The sequence below is a fragment of the Phascolarctos cinereus genome, unplaced genomic scaffold (assembly GCF_003287225.1).
Source record: "Phascolarctos cinereus isolate Bilbo 61053 unplaced genomic scaffold, phaCin_HiC Scaffold_4;HRSCAF=312, whole genome shotgun sequence".
In the NCBI taxonomy this organism is placed as follows: Eukaryota; Metazoa; Chordata; class Mammalia; order Diprotodontia; family Phascolarctidae; genus Phascolarctos; species Phascolarctos cinereus.
Genome location: NW_027555847.1, coordinates 328320122 through 328344518, shown reverse-complemented (window position 1 = coordinate 328344518; position 24397 = coordinate 328320122). Strand labels below are relative to the sequence as shown.

At 35.4% G+C, this 24397-nt stretch overlaps 1 protein-coding gene across 1 annotated transcript in view; it reads right to left on the bottom strand.

The window, feature by feature from the left end:
- Positions 1-24397, bottom strand: part of LOC110222359 (snake venom 5'-nucleotidase-like) — a 76688-nt gene that overhangs the window by 27638 nt on the left and 24653 nt on the right. Inside the window, exons 3-5 of the mRNA XM_021007297.2 lie at positions 17641-18221; positions 7900-8047; positions 6433-6598 (exon numbers count right to left, since the gene is read on the bottom strand). Coding sequence (XP_020862956.1) covers positions 6433-6598; positions 7900-8047; positions 17641-18221 — 895 coding nt within the window. The remainder of the gene's footprint in view (positions 1-6432; positions 6599-7899; positions 8048-17640; positions 18222-24397) is intronic.

The following is a 24397-nucleotide window of genomic DNA, read 5'->3' as shown; positions in this document are numbered from 1 at the left end:
ATTTGTTGGGTATGAGTCAGGTGGAATTCTTATTCAAGTATGTATTAGACCAAATGACCTTCCAGATAGCTTCCAAGTAAAAGATTCTATGATTCTCTGAATTGTTAAAGTTAGAGCTATACAAAATGGGTAGGAGTTGCCTTAAGATCCTGCAGATGCAGGGGCTGGATAAGTGACCTCACAGTCAAGACCTCTTACGATCAAGCTCTGCCTCTTACAGTGAGTAACCACGTGATTCTGGGCCAGTCCCTTAACCTCCCTATGACCCAGGAAACTGAAGACTACAGGTTGTCTCTCTGCGCTAGTAGAGACGGTCTCCTCATTGGATGTTCCTTGTAATGATGAAATCACAGTTCTGGACCCTCAAAAAAAACTGTTTAGGAAGTTTTTCCTTACATCAAACCCAAATCTGTTTCTTTCAATTTCTGTGCATTATTTCTCATTCTGCTCCCTGGAGCCAAACAGAATAGTCTAATATTTCTACCACATAGTCAGTACTTTAAACACTTAAAGGGAATATGACAGCTCTCTTTAATCTGTTTGTCTAGGCTAACATTCCTAATTCATTCAACTGATTCTTAAACAACACAATTTCCATGCCTTTCAGCATGTTGATAGTCCTCTGAATGCTCTCCAGCAGATCAGTGTCTTTTCTAAAATGTGGCATCCCAAACTAGACACAAGAGTCCATATATGGTCTGACCATAATAGAAGACAGTCTAAGATAGTTAGCTTTTTTAGTTGTTATACAGAATTCTTAACTACTACTGAGCTTGCAAGCCACTAAAACGTCCAGATCTTTTTCTGATAAACTGCTGTCTAGTCATATCTCTCTCATACTTACGAATTTTGTTTAATCTCAGGTGTAAGGCTTTACATTTATTGCAATTAAATTTCATCTTTTTAGATCTGACCCAGTGTTCTAGTCTGTCAAAATCTTTTAGATCCTGATCTTGTCATCTAAATTTTAGTTATTCGTCCTAGCAAATCTGATACATATGTCATCTAATCTTTTAGTTAAAAAGGTTATACAACACTAGCTCAAATTCAAATCCCTGAGACATTCCACTGGAGAATCCCTTCAAATCTGACCTCAACTATTAACAATTACCTTTTGGGTCTAGCCATTCAACCATTTCCAAATCCCCTGTAAATGCATTTATCCTCTCACTTACATCTCTCTATCACATCAACTAGAGTTGCATAGGAGACTTTTAAAAAATGTTCCACTGAAATTTAGATAAGCTATATAAAGTATTCCTTTCATCTACAAATCTAGTTAACCATCAAAAAAGGAAACAAGTCTAGTCTGGCATGAACTGTTATGGATTAAGGCACAGTGACTCCATAATCATGCCTTATTTTTCTAGATATTCACTAATAATCTGTTTTAGAATTTTTGTCTAGAAATGAAAGTCAAGTTTAATGGCCTAGAGTTTATGTGATTCCATTTTCTTTTCTTTTAAACAAATCAGAAGATTTTCCCTTCTCCAAACCTGTGATATGTCTCCTGTTTTCCATCATCATCTTTCAAAGACCATTAGCAGGGGCTCAGCAATCAATCATATCTGTACATTCTGGTCCAGTGACAAACATATCAAGGGCAGCGAGGTTCTCTCTTATCTCCCTATTTACCCTGGTTATCAACTCCGTATTAGCCATTTGTGTTATATCCTATTCATTACAAAAATCATTTTCCTGAGCAAGAAAAAGTTGTCAAAGTACCAGGGACCTATGGTTTTGTAGGCTGACTAACCAATAATTATGCTTTATTAAGTGCTTATTATGTGCAGGATTTGAGGATACAGAAACAAAAATGAAACAGTCCCTACCCTCAAGGAGCTTACATTCTGTGAGGGGAAACAACATAAAAGCTGATACAAATATATATACAAAATAAATACAAAGTAATTTCAGTAGAAGGCATTAGTAGCTGGGGGAGCAAGAAATGCCTTCTCTAGAATATAATGTGAGAAGTGTGTTTTGAGGGAAACTATAGATGATCAAAGGTGGAAATGAGTAGGGAGGGCACTGTAGAAAACGGAAACAGCTTGTGCAAAGACAAAGAGACAAAAGATAGAATGTCAAGTGTGAGCAACAGAAGAAGGGCTAGTTTGACTAGACTGGTGTGTGTGTGTGTGTGTGTGTGTGTGTGCAGAATCATACATAATAAAGCTAGAAAGTAGGCTGCAGTCAGGTTATGACTTTAAATGCCAAGCAGAAGAATCCATATTTGATCCCAGAGGTAATAACAGAAAGTCACTGAAGTTTAAGGAGCAGGGAAATGAAATAATCCAACCTGTGCTTTAGGTCTATCACTTTGGTAGCTGTATGGAGGATAGATTGGAGAGGAGAGATTCTGCAGTCCTTCAAGAGACAAGAGAAGTGTAATAACAACTGAGGAGCTCTGTCTTCTCTCTATAATTTGTTATCATTCCATTCATTCCAAGTTACACTCATATCCCTTCCTTGATGCTCTTTTTCCCAAAATATCTTTACATTCATTCTCTCTCTCTCTCTCTGAACTTTGAAATTCCTCACTATCCCCATTTCATCCCAAGCTTTAGCACTCTCCCATATATTCATCTTCTATTACCTGTCCTTGCTTCTAGCTTCTTCATAGTCTTTTAAAATTCTGAATTAATGACTTCCCTGTGCTCTCTGGATCCCCTTTCTCCCCACCAAGAATTTGGGGTGTGTGTGTGTGTGTGTGTCTCCTTAGAAATTCTTTCCTGAGCATGGACTGATTTCCTCTGAAGAATCTTAGTCCATAAAATTCTAGCTATCATTTCTCTATAAACTCTGAAATCTTTTCTCCCCAAATCTAAACAGTATGTCAAATAAAGTCTGGCTTTCTTTTCTTTTTCTATCACAACTTTCAAGATGGACTAGTTGCATGCCTACAAGGTTCTCAACAATTGCACCCCAAGAACTCATTTCTCTTTGTTGGTAAAAATCAGATAAAGAAGTTCCTCTACCTTTTGAAGTATGAAATAATCATCAAAGCAACGCAAGTTAAAAAATTACTATTCTATTTTTGACAGAATAAAGAAAAACCTAGCAGAAATCAGGGTAAGTGAAGAAAATCTCTATGTACCATATCGTGTCTCTGTGCTCAGACCATGATCTGGTTCCTGAACTCATCTATTTCGTTTCTTTCCAGGTGGTCTATAACAGTGGTGTCAAACTGAAATAGAAACAGGAGCCACAAAACCTTACATAAGGATCCCTAGAGCTGCTTATTGACTTAGAAAACTACATATTAATATTATCTATGTCCTATTATATTTTTATTTATTTTATTAAATACTTCCCAATTACATTTCAGTCTGTTTTGAGCAGTACTCAGGAGTGGGTGCTGTAAGGGCAGCATGTTTCATACCTCTGGTCTATAATATGTTCTGATAATAGAACTGATTTTGTTTCTGTCTCTGTTCATCTTCATCTAATGGCTCTCCATCATATTCTACCTTCTTCCCCCCACCCATGTTCCTGGATTTCCTCATATGGATATCTTATTTAATATACAATTGAAACTTCTTTAATCTATTATTTGAATAATAATGCCCCTCCAGAGCCATAGTCTAGTTAGGTGTCCTCTTCTACCAAGTCTCAGTGATACATCTGATGTTGAATTTGCCTCCTTGAGTTAGAAGCTATAATTCGTTTTCCTTCTTACTCAGACTTTGTGTATTTGTACATTGACATCTGAGGCCATAGATGCATTATTTGGATTTTTGGCCCCTACACATTTCTGGGATTTTACTGTTATTCATGCCTGGAATTTTGTTTGAATTCAAATAATATGAAGAACTTAGAGAAAATTATAACCCGGTGTCACTGCTGCAAAGAAGCATCCTCTTCATATGTTAATATATTTTCAAACATGCTACACTGCAAATAGGCTAGCACAAATTCCTACAAGCATCAGGAAAATCAAACAGTGCAAATTAAAAGAGTGGATACAAGCTAACAAGTAGATACTTGTAGTTCACTAAGCTAGTTACACAGAAATGATAGTTATTTATTTGCAATAATGCAAATAAGTCAAAGGGTACCCATGTCAAGGGAAAATGGTGATTCTCTGGAATGTTGGAAAGTCAACTTGTTAAATCAACTTTATAGAAAGGCAACCAAGATTTACTGGTTTATATAAGTTTTATAGCTTTATTGTTTCATCTTAAAAGGAAAGAGGCAAATGACAACAAGGCAAATTTATGAGGGATTTCTTTAAAGTAAATTCAACAGCTATTTATTGTCTTTACTGTGTACACAGTATTATGTTAGATACTGGGAAATATAAAGGTATACTTTCTGAACCAATGGGATATACTTTCCATTAGGGAAAGATGACATATACAAATATCTATATGTCTAATAGAGGTGCCTGCAAAGCGCTGTAAGGACTCAGCAGGGAAAGGCTGGTACTAACTGTAAGATCACAGGTTTCATGAAGAAGATAAGATGGTACTGAAACTGAACTTTACAGAATGGATAGAAATTTAACAGGTAGGCAAAAGGGTGTGGAGTTGGGGAAAAAAATGGAGGAATGAAACTGGAAAACATGTACTGAGGATAGCGTGGTGGGGAGGATCAGCAAGTAGTTCAGTTTGTCCAAAGTGTGGGACACTTAAATATAGGAGAATGAAATATAAAGTTGGAAAGATAGTGTGGTGGAAGAATGTGGATACTTTGCATGCCAGGATAAGTAGGATGAACTTTATTTGGTAGTTGGTGAAGGGTTTTAAGCACAGGAATTGTATAAAACTATATATATTCATAAGGGGGAGCGGTGTCAATGATGTGAAAGATGGGCTAGAAGGGGAAAAGAATGAAGACAGCACTCAATGTCAGTATTCAAAACTGGAAAAGACATCAGAGGTCATCTTACCTAACCTATACTTGCAAAAGACTCTCCTCTATGTTAATGGTGAACAAGTCATTTAGCCTTTGCTTGAAGATCTATAGTGTTTCCAGCTTGATATGTAAAATGACCATAAAGAAATCTGTAGACCAGAGTATCTGGAAAGCCTCAGTGTCAACTGACAAAAAAAGTCTGGATTTGCCCAAGTTATCCTCCATGATATTGACAAATACTTTTAGTTAACATATATATTAGTATTTCACAGGGGCTGATATTTCACATATCTTTGAAGAAAGTTATCTTAATGGTCATATCTATTATGGAATATCATATTATTTTAACATATTCATGGAAAAGAACTTTTTTTAAAAATAGCTTTAAAAGGTACATTTTGCCCTATAAATCATTTTTTAAAAATCAACTAGCAAGAAAACTAGCATGCTCACCAGTCTCATTCTATAGTTTTAGATACAATGGTGTTTTCTATCTTCTGTATCTCTTAGTCAATTATATACCTGTAAGATGTTCTTACTTCAAAAACAAAAACAAACAACTCTGTGAAAATCTGTCTCCTCATATTTTCATCAAGAATATGCCTTGATACTTATATAGGACATTCACATACATATTTTAGAGAGATATGAAAATAAGTATATGGTTCAGTAGTTGCTTATACTTCCTAAACTGATGTTTTTTGGTAATAGTGCAAAATAGATCGATGGTCTTTTTTATTCTTGTGTAATCTTCCCCTTTAAGTCTTCTTAAAAATCAAGCTCTTAGTGAATTTAAAATTGTGTTATTGCCGAACCAAAACAAATATATATATGTATGTATGTATGTATATATGTATATATATATATATATATATATATATATGCATATATGTATATATTATATATTATATATATGTATATATGGAAGATTCTGGAGTTGTTTCTTGTCTTCATCTTTTTAAATGACCCTGACATTTTCTCAGATAGTTCAACAGGTACTCATGTGATGAAGTCCAAAAGCAGTGGTTCTACTGTCTTTCATGGTAAAAACAAATCACCACAGAAATAGTGGAAGACCTGTTCCATTTCACACATATCCATTATCCTCTGTTTCATCTACAAATGTTCTCAGAATGATCTGGCTTTGCTGGGTCTCATTCCAAGCTTTCTAGCATCTTTTCCAAATGCTTTTTTGTTATTTTATGATGTGTTATTATCCATAATCTTTCATTACACTCTGTTATGTCTTGCAAATGATCTTGTACTCTAAACAAATGTTACCCTTGGCTACCATCTCTCTTCATTTGGCAAGAAGATCAAGTATTTTGCTCACTGAGAGAGTATTTTAGACCTTCTGGTCTCTGGCTTTCAATAGTCACAGCTAAATTTAAACAAGCATCTCTTTCAAAGACTAATATGTATTTAATTTTACATATATTTAATTTCATACTCTAACTAAAAATAATTAAATGGAAAATAAAACCACTTTTTTAAAAGCATCCTAAAATTTACAACATTTTTCCATGTACATTATTCCAAATATAAGGACAGCTGGCAGAAATATATTATACATACCTCCCATCAAGATCTGGGTATTTGTAAACCCCATTTTCAAGTGCTTCAAGCAGCTGTGCACCTGTTACTCTGACAACTAGAACTGGGTCCACTATGGGAAGAATAGCCAAAAGATCATGCAAAGTGAAATCCCCTGCTGGATGTATTCGATCAGAACGAAGAGTACCTATAATAGTTACAGTAAAAAACAATATACTTCTTGATTTGATTCTTAACAGAAAAAGACTCGACTCAATGATTCCATAAAGTTCAACATTTCAGATTTCTCTGCACCACACTGTCAGGAATGTGCTTTCCCACTATTTCTCCACTATTTTCCCCAAATTTGTCAGTTTGAGAACTACATCACAATTATTTTAAAAGAAAGTTATACTTAAAAACTATCTAATAATCTTTATGTCTGATTATCATTGACTGCTAGGGATAAAAGGGACTTAAATCTCCAGTTTTCCCCTACTACACATAAAGCTTCCCAAACTGGTAAGAAGTTAACTTTTTAAATACCTCTACAGGAAGAGATTCCACAACCTTTCCAAGTAAGTCATTCTAATATGCAAATAATTATTGAAAATAGGGTATTTTTCTCTATCTCAAGCCTAAATTTCTTGTGTGGGTGCTTAAAATCATTGCTTCTTCTGTCCTTAGAGGAAAAGGGCTTTTAAAGAGGTTGACGTAAGGCAAATGCTAAATGATATCATCAGGAAATTACAGCATTTTTCAACTCAGAAGTAACTCAGAACAGCCAAGCCATTATCTAGGTTTCTGGATTATATAATATATTGTTAACAGTCCTCATCAAAACCAGGTTGGTTCTCATTTTCTTCTAAGGTAAAAATCATGCAGAGATCCCAGCTTCAACTTAGGGCCCCCAGTGACTACACAAAGAAAAATTTACAGGACAAGCCACTTTTAGGGTACAGAGTAGAAGCAAAGATTCACTATTCAGCTTAAAGAAACCAATCTAGCTTTCTAATTCCCTATTATCACATGATTAAGTAAAGATAATGGGACAGAAGAGTAGTTGTACTGAGATTTCTCAGTTAAATTAAGTTTCTCAAGTTATCCAAAAGCACCTCAAATCTAATGATTCTCAAACAAGACTTCTGTACACCAAGTTCAAAATCTACAACTTTTAGGAGAATCATAATAATCTTTATGGAAAATATAATATATTAAATACAAAATTCTTATTATTAGCAAAAGTCAAATCAAAGAGAAAGTGAAGTTTAAGTTTACAAATACAATAAATTACTTATTAATTCTAAATCGATATAGTTTAGCATAGCAAAAGTATACCAAATTAAAATCTGATCCCACAGAAGTGACAGAAGGTATTTCTGAACAGCAATTTTACATTTATTAATAATAGTCCAAATAACAGTATGAAGCTTGACCAACACATGTATTCAATTTAAAATCAGTTTGAAATTTGATCAACATTTTTAAAAAGTTAAATAATAGAACCACCTGAATTAAGTAGTGCTACATCAGCATGAGTAGCTTCCAACATTGCATTAGTTATTAGATTTCCCAGGTTGCTCTCTGATCTTCTTACAGTAATTGCACGTCCATCTAATTCCATGTCAATTGGACAGAGAACTTCTTTTAACATATACTAAAAGAAAAAGAAAGAGCTATCTAAAATTCACTTATTTCTTCTATTTTTCTATCAGTCTTTTTTCCTTTTAAAATAAACCTCTCTCAAGTTCAAAACAGAATAGTTTATGTCCTTTTTACTCTCTAGATCCCAGTGCTTCCTAAACATTGTAACATATTCCAGAAAATTCCTAGGTTGAGAGTTTGCATAGGGTTAGAAACTAAGTAGATTAGTATGCTAGTTTACTAGACCTGTCTAATAAACACTCAGGTTTTAGAAATTCCCATTAGATACCAGTTTTGTTCCAGATCCAGGAAAAATTGACAGGAGATCCATTTCCTAATAAGTAAATCAAAACCAAGGGTGGTCCTATGAACACCTACGACAAAATTAGAGTCATCGTTCTGAGAAGTTTTCCAAGAAACCAACTTGAGTTCCAAAGAACCAGGACAGAGGTGCCAAAAGTCTAGGCAAACACTAAGATGGCAAAATACTAGACAAAAGCATATTTTCTGGGCTTTCATCCTGGAATCTGCCCCTGGAATAGCAGAGGTATTACATTTAACGATACTAAGATGTTGACTTATCTTCCTTTCTCAGTTTTCTGATGCCAATCCATGAACATTTTCATTCCTCCAATTTTATCTTTATTGCAATCTTATATGTATGCAATGACCTTCCCACAAATACTCTTCAAGATTTTTATAGCCTAAAATCTTGCCTAAGTTTTACTGCTGCCTAGCCAGGATCTCAGCAATGTCACCTAACTTTTTTCCTGTCAAATACATTATATTTCTTGTTAAATTCACTAAACATATTATTATTCCATCTCTATTATTGACAGAAAGTTTTAGGTAGAATAGACACCAAATTTCTGATTATCATAAAAGTAGATAAATCACTAGATTTACAGGACAAACAAAGGGCTTTATTTTCAGGCCAGAATAGGAAGAGCCTTACTGACCAGGATCATTTAGCTTATCAAATTTCTTAACAAAGGACAATTATTACTCAGCCTTCCGGCATTTAAGGTTATATTTTAATAATCCTTACTCCAAAACACTCAAAGGGAGCACAGTAATGAATATATAGAGCATTAGAATACCAACATAATTGTGAAACAAGGGCCAATGTAGTATTTTTTCTTATGCTATATAAAATGTTCAGAAATGTGGACAGTAAGACAGGAAAAGAGAAACTATTAACATAGACATATATTTAAGAATCCCAACAATGCTTTTCTTCAGTACATATTACAAGAAATTATATATTGTTCATACCTCAGTTATCAAAAATGGCTAAAGAATGAACAAAATTTCTAGATAACTAAAGGTTAATTCTGTAAATTCTAAAACCTTTTTAACTACTAAAGATGGAAATTTTTCTTAACCAAATTATACACTTTCTTGCCTTATTAAACATTGCACATTAAATATAATGAAATCTTTTCTTGACTCAGGGGCATTATATTATACCCAATTTTTGTGACATGTAGTAATACCACTGAGGGCTATTGTGTTTTGGAGGCATCTTAATTCTATATTTATCATTCTTAGGCTGTTATGCTATTCTTTCTCCCACCTTGGGACACTCTCTGTTTTCTCTGTTTTCCCTGTTACTTCCTGCCTTTGGTGCTTCTCCTCATCTCTAGCCCTGGTACCATGTCTGTTATTCGCTGACCCTGTCTGTCACTGCTCTCTCTCCCCTCAACTTTTCTTTTCTCTTCACTGTCGTGTACCTGCCATTTCCCAGCAGGCTGGGGCACCACTGAGCTTGGGCAGAGGTGGAACTTCCCTTTATGCTGTCCACTAACCAGACTCACTTCGCTTCTGTTTTTTTAACCACTCGATGACACTCTGACCATCCATCATTTTCCTGTCTTTGGTTCTTTAACTTCTCTTGTCACTTCTTATGTTTAGAGGCTTTAAAAATTACTTTCAGGTTGATAGCTATCCTGAACAGCTAAGTATGCTGGACATCTCTGCCTATTAAGTGGAATCTTACTAAATCTGATTTATAAAAATGAAGGATCCACATATCTATGGGCTGAAAGAAATCAGGTTGAATTTAAACTGTCAATCTGTGCACACACATTTCTAACTATTAAAATACTACAGCATTAGCATGTTATTTCCTTAGGAGCCTGATGCTATTAAATGCGATATTATATAGGAAATATCTTTCCAAAGCTAATAAAAAATGTGCAGGCCTACAAATTTGGGTTAAATACTTTCTATATATGGGAAGATAAGCTTTTTTTTAAAGTATGTTAATCACTAAAGCCAATGTGTTTCTTCCTTAAAGAGTTATTAGTTTATTTTGACCTATACCAGAAATACCTTATTAGAAATGTTATTTCTAAAAGTACTTTTTTATTGGCAGATGAATTATGTCAATGACAGACTTTCAGTAGATCAAGTAAAAGTTACGATTATACTTTCATTTCTTTCTATTTTGTATGACATTTTGTGAAAAGAAATAAAATAAAACAGACATTGAAGTGTAAGACACTTTGTAACAGTAAGTGCTCAATAAGTATTTGTTTAGTAAACTGATGATGAATTTACAGATTAAGAGTTAAATCCTCATTAAACGATGACTGAGAAACCAAAAAATTACTGAAGGTAATGTAGGAACAATACTATAAATCTTGAGTCCTAAAAACCAGAAAAGTAAACACACCGAACTGGGGATGAAATTGCTCCATGTGTGATTAACACCGTCTAAACCTCTTTCTTTATATCCTCTGATTTTTCTTTATATCCTCTGATTTTTCTATCATTTAATATTTGTAAAAACTGTAGGTATTAAAATAAATGATATTTTCTATAACTATTTTATGTATGATAATCAATACTGCTCAAGCCCTTTTATATGACACCATTAAGACTTTTGAGAAAAACTATTTTTATAACATGACAGAAAGTTTTTATATTTATACAAAATATTAAAATAACGTGAGTTTTTCTTCAAGTAAAAAAACCATATACTTTTAGAACTGAAAGTAATCTGAGATATGCAAATCCATTGCCTTACATATGAAGAAACTGAGTCATTAAAAGGTTAAGTGACTTCTCTAAAGGACACATAGCTAGCAGAGTCTAAACTAGAACCAATGTCTCTAGGCTAGTATTCTTTCCATTACACCATGGTGACCACATATTAAATTAAAGTAGAAATTATTTTATTTATAGTTACTAATGTCATCTACTCAAAGTTTTCTAAATTTCTCCTTAAGAGTACCCATGAAAATAGAATTCTAATCTTATCTTACGGAAACCTGTAATGGCTGATAAAAATGAGTTTACCTTCATTCTTTAGGACCGTAGATAAATCATAAAACAACTTCATCTTTTGACCCAAAAGGAGGTCCTAAGATCCAACTAACAGGACAAGGAACAAGGATGGATTTAGCACTTCCAATATTTATTTTGGAAAGTAAAATTTTTCATACAATTGCTTCACGTTGTCCCATAGCCCAGAAAAGTTCAAGCTGGGACCATGATGAGTTTGGGAGCTCCCACACTCTGTATCCACATTCAGTGTTCATACTCTGAAGGGGAAGATGAATTTTCAGGTCCTCTGACAATTCCAAGTGATTCAGGAAGATACTCAGGAAGAGTTGTTGATCAAATCAAACCTGAGACGATCCAGGGTAAAGGGGAACTTGATTAACAGAGGTCTAAAAAACTGAAAGGTTTTATATACTTTCTGAACCCGCTTGGGTTGAAAATAACCTTACAGATAAAATATCCATGTCTTAGGCTCACTTTTACAGCGCCCAGAATATCTGAGACAATTCTAGTGACTCTGAAGACACTACAGGATTTCAGCTCCAGATATTAAGTACAAAGCAGGCAAAAACAGTTTTCTCCTATAGTGAATCATCAAGGGAACCTTTTGAATAATCATTAAACAAAAACTAGCAGAGATTTGAGGGACCAGAGATAAAGAGAAAAGAAAATATCTTCTTTCCTATTATTGGCTCCCTGAAATGTGGAATATGTAGAGGAAAACATGTGACATAGGCTCTAATGATTGGAAAGGGCTTTGGATGACAAAGGAATTTAAACTTTACTCAGGAAGCAATAGAGAACCACTAATGATTTCTGAATAACAAAATGATCTGAGCACCCCTACATATAAGGTTATTTTGGGAGTGATATGAAAGACAAATTGGAGGGAAGGGAGAGGGAGTCCAACATACCCACCAGAATGTTATGACAACCAACTGGTTGGTAATGAAGGCCTCTTCTGGGATGGTAATATTGAATAGAGAAGAAAGATTTAAGAGATGTGGAGGTAGAATCAATAGTACTTGGTAACTAGCTAGATATTAACAGTGAGGGGCAGGGCTCAAATTTACAAAAATGGAAGACAGGATAGTGGTAATAGTTAGAAATGGTAAAGTTACTTAGTTTTAGACATAGTTTAAGACCCTGCTACAGCATACAGATAAGAGATGCTTTAGAGGAAGGTAGAGATACAGGTAAAAGAAAAGAAAGGAATGAAGGTGAAAGGGATTTACCCTATGCTTGGTTTAGACTCCAGGAAACAGCATGCCCCACCAAGGAGAGCTGATCACCTAAAATCTCATCATCTCGACATTAATTTTTAATATTCAACATTTCTCAACTCGTTCAGCCTCTTGTCCCTGCTGATTAGGAGAGTAGAGGGTAAAGCACTACATTCCCAAAGCTTTCCTTTATAGAGGGCTAGATCTAGACTTTACAGATAACTCTCCTTTATCCATCTGTAGCTCTTCTTGGTCTGGATGCCACGAAACATGATGCCCCTGTGCTGGGTACCCCTGGTACTCCACTCCCCCCTACACTTTTTAGTTTCCTTTTGTGCAAAGGACTGCCTTTTTAAAATTTGGGTAACCCCATCCCAAAGCCCACTGGACTGGCACTCTCTCCTTATTGGTGGAAATGAAGGCCCTGTCCACTGTGAGGGGCAAGGTGGAGTTGGTGAGAGACAGACAGCTTCAGTTCTCAGCCTGAATCTCAGTCAAGAATCTGGGAAGATATGAGAGCAGTTGGCAATCTCCATCATGTTCCTATTCCTAAGTTGCTGCTCTAAAACTTCTGGAGTTTTTCCCTTGGGCAAGATCCAGGACCCTCTCTCTTGGTTGAGCTGAGTTATCTCATACCCAAAGGGAGAGTTTCTTCACGTTGTGTTGTCTACTATACATTCTCCTATATATATCTTCCCTGATTTCTGTTTTGCTACGATTTGGATGAATGGACTACTTCACTATTTTCTATGTGTATTCATTGTAGAACTGGTATTAGGTAGGGAAGTGATCAAGCCTTGGATATAGAGCTTGGGGTCCCCTTTCCTGCTCCAAATAACAAAGCAATCAAAAGTTAGATGGAACCCAATCACATCCCCCAGACGAACAATATTTAAAGGAGCAGAGAGATATACTTCTAGCTTGGTACCCCCTCTCTATGAGGAGAGCAGGGTGACTGACCTCTTGCCCCAATTTCCTGCCTCCTCTCTTGGGAGAATGAAAGTCTCCTTTGGAGAAGGATGAGAGGAAGAAGAGGCCAGAGATGTCTATTTAGTCTCCCTTTGAGGTCCTGGCCAGAGATGGGCTTCTCAACACATGACACTGCTGCGCTCACACTCGCTCGCTCTCGCGCTCTCGCTCTTCTCTCTCTCTCTCTCTCTCTCTCTCTCTCTCTCTCTCTCTCTCTCTCTCTCTCTCTCTCTCTCTTTTCATCCTTACATGTGTAACCCTAATGTACAGCACAGTGCCTGGCACATAGTAGGCATTTCATATATATTCACTGAATTTATTGAATTGAACCTAGCAAAGTTATCTGGCCCAACTTTGAGAGAAAGAAAACTTCTTAACCGATAGAAATAGAAAAACACATGTTCAATTCAGTTAAATAAATATTTATTAGGAATCTACTTATCATCTACAAGACAGTATGATAAGTACTGCTGACATAAAAATAATTATGAGGCCCTCTCTCTAAGAATGCACATTCTAATTGGGGGAATTGGAGACCCCAGAAAATTTTCAATACTTTAACAGACCTATGATCTCAATGATATGTTTATTCTAGCTAATGGTCCTAATCACAAACCACTTGGGTCTACTATCTCTAAGTAATTCTTGTTTATTTATTCCACAATTTATTTATTCTTGTTTATTTTATCCCACACAGATCTTCCTCCAAGTTTTTTTTCCATTTTTTTTATACTCTGAGGGAATCAGTACAGCACTCAGGCTGTCAAATCTGTTATCTCTCATTTATGACTAACCCAAAATACTTTTAAGATAATATATTTCCTAAATGACACACACCTTAGATCATTTATTACACACATCTAGGTGACTAGCAGAAACAGGGGGATAGTGAAGGTCCTTCCTCCTTCCCCTACCCCAAGCATCCAAACTTTAACCAGAGTTCCAGCAGGAACTCAATGGACTGGCCATAAAATTGTATGTCATATCTAAAACACAGGCATTTTTAGTCCTTTTAGTTTTTTCTATATTGATCATTAGGTAGATTTCTTTAATAATCATAAATCTAATTAAGGGTACTCTATAATGTTCTGTGGCTTGAGGCAATTGATAGAACATTATCTATAAAAAAGAAGCATCTGAAGAACCTTACCACTTACAAAGCATCTCTTCCATTTCAAAATTAAAACATCCTCCATGACAACAGTGAATACCTTTGGTGAAACTATATCTCTTGTTCTATACCTTGCTTTAATAATTAATTAATTGATTGATACCTAGTATGTGCCAGGCACTGTGCTAGGAATAGGATTTATAAAGGCAAAATAGTCTCTGCTCTTGAAGAGCTCACTTTCTATTGGGAAAGACAACTTGTATACATGTGTACATTCACATATATACATATATAAACACTGTAAACAGAAATAATATAAAATAAATATAAGGTAGGTTAGGGAGGAAGGGCACTTCCAGTTGAGGGAATTAGAAAAGGTCTCATGCAGAAGATAGTGCTTGAGCTAAAACTTGAATAAAGTAAGGAATTCTATAAGGTAAAAGTGAGGCAGGACAGCATTGTAAGAACGGGGGAAAATCCATGTAAAGGTAAAGAGATCTGAGATGGAGTACCATGTGTAAGAAACGGCAAGAAGCCTAGGTTAGCAAGGCAGTATGGTGCAGGAAGGGAAGTAATGTATAATGATTGGAAAGATAGGCTAGGGCCAGGTTGTTAAAGGATTTGAAAGTCAAAAAAAGGAGAGTTTTTATCTTATCCTGGAAGCACTAGGTATCTACTAGAATTACATGAAAAGGAAAATGTGACAGTCAGACTTGCACTTGAGGAAAATCACTTTAGTAGCTATACTGGAGTGCAGAGGGACTTGAAGGAGAAAGATCAGGAAGCCACTGCAACAGTCCAAGTAAGAGTTAATATAAGGTTTGTGGTTACACAAGTAGTAGAAAGGAGACAGCTATGAGCGATGTAAAGACAGGAATAGCAAGATTTAGTAATTGATTCAATAAACAAAGTAAGAGAGAATGAGGAGTCAAGGATAATGGCAGGGTTGCAAATCTGTGACACTGGAAGGATGATAGCACCCTCAACAGAAATAGAGAAGTTCAGAAGAAGGATGGGCCTGCAGGAAATATAACGGATTCTATTTCTAACATGTTTAACTTGAGATATCTATAAAACATCTACTTTGAATACTGCCAATAGGCAGTTAATGATACAGGACTTCAATAATTACTGAACCATATGCCTTCTTTCTTATCTTTATAAGAATGTTTTATACATATTTTAAGGATATTCTTGATGAAAATATGGATAGGTAGGCTTTTGCAAAATATTACTGAAGCACACCTACAATGAAAAGAATTATCACTATAGTTGTATTTGTCAAGTATTCTTCTAAGATCTTAATAGATGCATGATAGACTCCTTGTTGAAGGATAGTTAGAGTTGTGCTTTTCACTATCAAGTAAAAATACATTTCAAAAACTAATCATAGTACAATATTCTATTCTCTGTAACTTTCTACAAAGATTTAACTTATGGTAAAGAATCATTTGCAAAAGCCTGCTTGTTTCCCTCTTCATATTTTGATCAAGAAAAATAACTTCAATACATGTGTAGAACATTCTCAAAAATTTTTATAAAAATAAGAAGGCAAGCATATGATTGACTAGTTGATATTCTCTCAGTCCCATTTGAGGAATATCAATATCATCCATGATTTTCCCCCATTCTTAGGTTATTAGCTCCTCACTGACATTTCTTGTGAAGCTATCCCTTGAAGCTTTCAACACTGTATCACCTCCAACATGAATATATAGAGCATGAAAAATGAGAGAACTCATCAATTAATGAATCAATTTATTAAGTGACTACTATTTGCCAGGTATGTAAGCACTTGAAATACAAATAAAAAAACAAGCTAGTACCTGCCTTCAAGAAGCTTACATTCTCCTCATGACAGACAGCCTCAGTTTTCTCAATAAAGTAGAAGGTGAGATCATCTGCTCAGAGGTGGCAGGAGTGACCTAGATGACTTGAGAGTAGAAAAGGTTTGGAACACCCAAGACTTATGAGCTAGAAGATCTCCAGAGTTAGAGATTCAAAATCTCTGGTAGCAGCCCATTTGTATGTATTTTCCTCTTAAATTCCATTTTCTTTTGCTTGTTCTTCTGGATTTATGGAACTGACAAACATTGCTACCATTAAGAATCTAAACAGCAAACTCAAATTTACCTTCTCTTCTCTAAATCAATAAAGTAATTCCTTTAACCTTTGTTTGGAAAATCTATTTTCCATCTTTTAGTCTTTTCTTGTCTTTTAATCTTTTCTGAAGTCTACAATTTGTTCACATTATCTTTAAACCATTTAGATCAAAACTGAACATAATTCTCTAAAAAGAAGACTAAAGAGGAAGGGCTACTTTCCCAGTTCTTGTAATGTACAAGATCATTTTGATTTTTTTCATTTAATTTCATGACTTCAAATATCATTTTGATTTTTCCACACACATAAAATAATCAATTTTGTTCAGTACTTTGTCTAGCTAGTTCTTTCCAACCCTATAGCTAATGTTGGTTATCTTCTGTTTCTTGCTCTATTACTTTGCCTTTTATCCTCATTTCATCCTATTTTAGGTAGAGCCATTTTTTCTATCAAATGACCCAGATTAGGATCATTTTTAATTTCACAGAATTCTTCTAGAGTATTAATAACTATGTCTAATTCAGCATCATTTGTAACTGTGACAGGAATAGACTTAATTCCCTTCATCTAGTACATCAGAAAAGTTAATGAATAGAATATGTATCATGACCAATTCCTGTCACACAGCATGAAAAATGACACCTAAAGCTTACATTGATTAATTGGTAACTATTGCTTAAGAATATCCTTTAAACCCATTGGTTCATAATCTAACTATAATACAATCAAGACCATGCTCTTCCAGCTTCATAGAATTAAATTGGTATGACACGATTATCTCCTCATAGAGCTATGTTAATTGTTAGGAATTTTATGTTCTTTGAAGTGACTGTGTGATAACATTTACCTTTGAGGCTTTGTTAAACTGATCTATGATTTCCAAGACAATGTCCATGATAAAATAATATTTACCTGTAGGTTTTGGGTATAATCTTTTACTATTGCTTTAATATGCGGATCTTCTTCCAAATGATTCAAAATGTCCAATTTTTCAAATATATATTGAAAAGATGCCCCAAAGCGTCTTATATTTATCTTTGTCAAGTTCCTAAAATCAGATCCACTTTTCACAATCCATGTGTCATTAACTTTCTTGATTCCATATTCATGGTCATGGCCCCCTAGAATAAGATCTATTCCTTGAGCTTTTTGGGCAAGTCGGGTATCATTTATCCATTTCATGTGTGTAATTGCAATGATAAGATCTGCTCCCTCTTCTTTAAGTTCAACAGATATTTGATTAGCAACTTCAACATAATCTTTATAGTTTAGATTTGATTTGCTAACTGTGGCTAATGTATCTAGCCAGTCTTCTTCCACTAGTCCCATTAAGCCAATTGTTATATTGTTCCAATTAACTATTTTTTTAACTGTGCCATGTCCAAGAGGTTCTGAAGTAAATTTGTCATATACATTGCTGAGAAGCCATGGGAAATGCATTTGTCTCTTATATTCTTCCAAAATATCCACACCAAAATCAAATTCATGGTTTCCTAATAAAAAATCAACAACAAAAAAGTTTAGTAACTACTTTAATAAAATAGGAGTATTCTACTTTCATCTGTTAAGAAACTGCAGGTCTACAAATAATAAATTAACTAATAAAACTGAATCATGAATTTTAACACACAACATATACGTTTTATGTTAAAGTAAACTTACAAATCATAAAACTTCAGAAATGTGCCAAAGAAGCCACAAAGTTTCCAGGTAAAGGATGAAAAAGCTGTATTATTCAAAATGAAGGATTTAAAAATATCATTTTTAAGGGCACTATTGGCTGAATAATGCTACTTTAATAAAGTGTTCATTTAGGTTGTATTAAGTCAATATCAATGTTCTTAACAACTGATTTTTTTGCTGATTTTTTCTCTTTCCTGAAAATCAATAACATGTTTTCAGTCACAATATGAGAATAAAAAAGATCCCAATGCTGCTATACCATATTGATTAAATCTTTTAATATTATATATACAGCAAATATTTATGTTGTCTGTGGAATTACATTCAAAACATATGCTTAACAGAAATAGGCACTAGAACTAAGAGGGGTTAGAGAAGATTTCCTGTAGAAAGCAGGATTTTAGTTTGGACTTAAAGGAAGCCAGAGAAGTCAGTAGTTGGAATGAAGGAAGGAGAGCATTCCACGCATGGGAGAAAGTCAGAGAAAGTGCCTAAAGCCAAGATATGGGAGTGTCTTCTTCATGGAACAGCCAGGAAGCCAGTGTCACTGAATGAAAGAGTACATCTTGGGGGATAAGGTGTACGAAGACTGGAAAGGGCTTTGAATGCTAAATAGCATTTTTTTTATTATGGAAGTGTAGGGAATCACTGAAGTTTACTGAGTAGGATGGTTAGATGCTTAGACCTTCACTTTTAAAAAAAATCAATGGTTGAATGGAGGATGGATTGGAGTGGGGACAGACTTGAGGCAGGCAGACCCACCAGAGAATTACTGTAAAAGTCCAAGCATGAGGTGATGAGGACCTGCACTAAAGTGTTAGAGTAGACAAGGTGGTGAATTTGAGGCATATTGCAAAAATGAAATGCACAGGCCTTGAGTGTATCTATGTAACATAATTCTGAATAGCATATGCATACATATATATATATGCATATATATGTGCATGTGTGTATTTTATATATATGCATACATATATACATATATGTATATACAGATAGATGCACACACTCAGTAAAAAAGGTGAAAACAACTAATGAGAAGAAAAATATCAAGTGAAAAATGGTCTCATTTATTTTCAAACTAGTTGACAGAAAACAACACTGCTGTGTTTCTCTATCACTTCACAATTTACAAAGTACTTCCAGTGCAATACCTATGTAGAGAACGTGGTGTGAACATTATTTATTATTCCTTATTTTAAAGATGAGAAAATGGAGGTTCAGAGAAACAAAATTATTTGCCCAAGGTATAAATAGTAAAACTGGAACTCAGACCAAATCCAGCTATAATGCTCTTTTCGCTATATCACTTTGGCTCTAAATGAACATAAACACAAATCTGTAAACACTGGGAAGAAAAAAGGAAAATAATATTATTAATCATATCTGCTTGTGGCTTTTAGGGATGCCATGATTACTAAATAAGTTGAAGAGTTTTAACACAGAGTACCCTGAAACATACCTCACTTCCAAGGTTACTTCTTCCACGAACTTCTCTATGTTTATTTTTAGGGTGACAAGGCAGTAATTGAGGACATCCTCACATTTTCCTACAGTATCTAAATAACCTAATCTTGTACACAAACATATCAATAGCAATGCAGCTCTAAGAAGGTACATTTAAAATAAAACTGCTTTAGGGAAGAACCTAGCATTTGAGGATACAATACCATTTGGCCTAACATAATTTAAAAGACCTCTATCATCCCAGCCCATTTCACATTCCAAGAGTTATGAGAGCTCACAAGAATCTAAAATCTCCAAAAGCAGTAGGAGCCATATGATTCCTCCTTCAGGAAGAAAGCTTACATTTGCCCCAGATGACCATAACCTAATCCCACAGTTGGCAAGTACCTTAAAGGTCATCTTTTCTGGCGGTGTCAAATCTAAACTGAAAAGGATCCCTGTGGGACACATAATGACTTTCAAAACCACAAACATTATCTATGTTATGTTACATTTTTATTTATTTTGTTAAACATTTTCCAATTACATTTTAATCTAATCGGTTCAGGTATACTTGGAAGATTTGTAGGCCATTTATAGCTGATAGGCCAGAAGTCTGACACCTCTGATTTGGTCCAACCTGAACCTATCCTCCTTACAAGAATGTCCCAAAGTAACTATCTACACTTTATTTAATGATTACTAGTGAGGAGGAAATCCACTATCATCTATGAAAACCCATTCTAATTTTGGATACTTCTGTGATTAAAAAATAAAAAAGTTTTATCAATATAATTTGCTTTTTCATTCCATTTTTTAAAAATATATATCTTTTTCACCAACCAGCAAGGCTTTTTCTTATAACAAAGATGACATGAAAAAAAAATTCGGCAAAACCAACTAACACTCTGAACATGTGCGACAACATAACATTCTACACACATCTTTCCTCACCTCTAATGAACAAAAGAAGAGTTATCATTACACCATGTTTCATTTCATCATTCCATCTATTTAGTTTTATCATTGTACATATGTTTCTTTGTTCTTACTTTGCTCCTCATTAGTTCACATAAGTATTCCTATGTTTACATCAATTTCTCATATTCATCATTTCCTATACCACAATTATGCCATTCCCTAATGAATAGGCACCCACTTTTTTTCTTTCTGTCACCAAAAAAAACCTTCTATTAATATTGATTTATTCACATCTTTTCTTTCAAAAATAAAAATTTTTTTTAGTCAGCCAAGATCCACCTTCTCATACTCTCATGCCAAAATCTCTCCCTCCCACTCCCCAAATTAAAAATTCAAAGAAAATAAAATTTACGAAAAACATGTCTAGATAATCAAAACAAATGTCTGTGACCAAAAAAATATTGTTCCATTCTTCACCCTGAGTCCTTCAGGAGATGGGTAACATGTTTCATCATCAATCTGCTGGAAATCTAGTTTGTCATTATGCTGATATGCATTCAGCACAATAGTATTCCATAATATTTATGTACCATAACTTGTTCATGCATATGTAAATATATATTGATATGTATGTATGCGTGTATACCTTTAGGGTTTGTTTTGCTTGCATTTTTTTTCTTTTGACCAGTTCAGATTAGAGTGAAAATCAAGTGTCAGGGTGGAGCCAAGATGGTGGAGTGAAAGCAGTGACTTGCTTAAGCTCTCCCCCAAACCTCTCCAAATACTCATAAAAAATGGCTCTAAACAAATTCTGAAGCAGCAGAACCCACAAAAAGACAGAGCGAAACAAATCTCCAGCCCAAGACAACCTGGATGATTGATCAGAAAGGTGTATTGCGCCGGGCTGGGAGTACAGCGTGGGAGTGCAGGCCGCAGTGAACCTGGAGCAGGCCTCAGAGCAGTGAGTCACGGGCAGCTGTGGAGGTTTCCAGACTCCTCAACCTACTAATGCCAAAGACAACTTAGAAGGTCAGTGGGAAAAGTCTGTTTCTGTCAGTGCTGAGAAAGGAAGGCAGGGTCTCAGATTCATTCCCCAAGAGCGTGGTCCTGGGGGGGGCAGCTGCTTCACAAACTTCCAGCCCACAGACTGAGGGGGAATCCAGTGGCTGATCAGAGAGGGATTTCAGGGATCTCTTTGCCAGTGCTGAGGCAGGAATCTCTTGCTTTGCCCTTGTTTGGATCTGGGTCACAGTTCTGAGTGCTGGGGTGAGGAGGAATGCTGGCGTGGTGGAGCTTGTAGTGGCTGTGGAGAGGAACCCCTCCTCACAGTTACAGGACAGAAAGGAATACTTGTGGTCACAGGCCAGGAAAGGAGTATACACCTCACCCTTGATCATACCACCTTGAAGAACTGAAAATTTACAGGTCCCTACAAGTATCTCTGAAAACATTACAAACCCCTGAAGCTTGGGACAGTACATTCTCCACATCGGAAGCACACTCTTACCTTAACAAAGAGTTTAAAACTCAAATAATTGGCCGGGATCATGAGCAAGCAGAACAAAAAGAGTCAGACTATATTATCTTACTTTGGTGACAAAGAAGATCAAAATATACAACCAGAAGACAACAAAGTCAAAGCTCCTACATCCAAAGACTCCAAGAAAAATATTAACCAGTCCCAGGCCTTGGAAGAGCTCAAAAGGGATTTTGAGAAGCAAGTAAGGGAAGTAGAGGAAAAACTGGGAAGAGAAATGAGAGTGATGCAAGAAAATCATGAAAAACAAGTCAACAGCTTGCTAAAGGAGACCCAAAAAAATACTGAAGAAATAACACCTTAAAAAATAGCCTAACCCAAATGGCAAAAGAGGTCCAAAAAGCCAATGAGGAGAAAAATGCCCTAAAAAGAAAAATTGGCCAAATGGAAAAGGAAGTCCAAAAGGCTACTGAAGAAAATACTTCCTTAAAAATTAGAATAGAGCAATTGGAAGCTAGTGACTTTATGAGAAATCAAGACACTGTAAAACAAATCCAAAAGAATGAAAAATTAGAAAACAATGTGAAATATCTCATTGGAAAAACAACTGACCTGGAAAATAGATCCAGGAGAAGAATTTAAAAATTATTGGACTATCTGAAAGCCATGATCAAAAAAAGAGCCTAGACATCATCTTTCAAGAAATTATCAAGGAAAACTGCCCTGATATTTAGAACCAGAGGGCAAAATAGAAATTGAAAGAATCCACAGATCTCCTCCTGAAAGAGATCCCCAAAGGAAAACTCCTAGGAATATATAGCCAAATTCCAGAGTTCCCAGGTCAAGGAGGAAATATTACAAGCTGCCAGAAGGAAACAATTCAAGTACTGTGGAAACACAATCAGGATAACACAAGATTTAGCAGCTTCTACATTAAAGGACCACAGGGCATGGAATATAATATTCTGGAGGGCAAAGGAGATAGGATTACAACCAAGAATCACCTACCCAGCAAAACTGAGTATAATCCTTCAGGGGAAAAAATGGTCATTCAGTGAAATAGAGGACTTTCAAGCATTTGATGAAAAGACCAGAGCTGAATAGAAAATTTGACTTTCAAATACAGGACTCAAGTGGAACATGAAGAGGTAAACAGGAAAGAGAAATCATAAGAGACTTATTAAGATTGAACTGTTTACATTCCTGCATGGAAAGATGATATTTATAACTCATGAGACCTTTGTCAGCATTAGGGTAGTTGGAGGAAAAATTATATGAATGTATATGTAGATAGATAGATAGATAGATAGATAGATAGATAGATAGATAGATAGATAGTAGAGATGATAGATAGATAAGAGGGTCATATCTGGAGAATAAAATTAAGGGATGAGGAGGATTATACTCAGAGAAGAAGAAAGGGAGAGGTAGAATGGGGTAAATTATCTCACAAAGAAAAACAGAAAAGTCTCTTACAGTGGAGGGGAAGCAGGGGAAGGTGAGAGGGAATGAGTGAATCTTATTCTCATAGGATTTGGCTTAAGGAGGGAATAACATACACATTCAATTGGGTATGGAAATTGTCTTACCCTACAAGAAAATAGGGGAGAAGGGACAAGAGAGCAGGGGGATGATAGAGAGGAGGGCAGATTGGAAAAGGGTGTAATCAGAAGTAAATACTTCTGAGGAAGAGCAGGGTCAAAAGAAAGAATAGAATGAGAGGGCAGAATAGGATTAAGGGAAATAGAGTTAGTTTTTCACAACACGTCTACTATGGAAGTGTTTTGCATAACTGCACATGTACAACCTATATTGAGTTGCTTGCCTTTTCAATGAGGGTGGGTGGGCAGGGAGGAAGGAGAGAAATTTGAACCAAAGTTTTAAAAACATATTAAAAAAAAGTTTTCACATGCTATCGGGAAGTAAGAAATACAGGAAATGGGGTACAGAAGTCTATCCTGCCCTACAGGAAAATAGAAGGGGAAAGGGATAAGAGAAGGGGCGAGAGAAAGAAAAGAGGGCAGACTAAGGGAAGGGATATTCAGAATGCATGCCATTTTGGGGTGGGGGGAGGGTGAGACAGGGTGAAAATTTGGAACTCAAAAGCTTGTGGAAATGAATGTTTAAAACTACAAATAAATA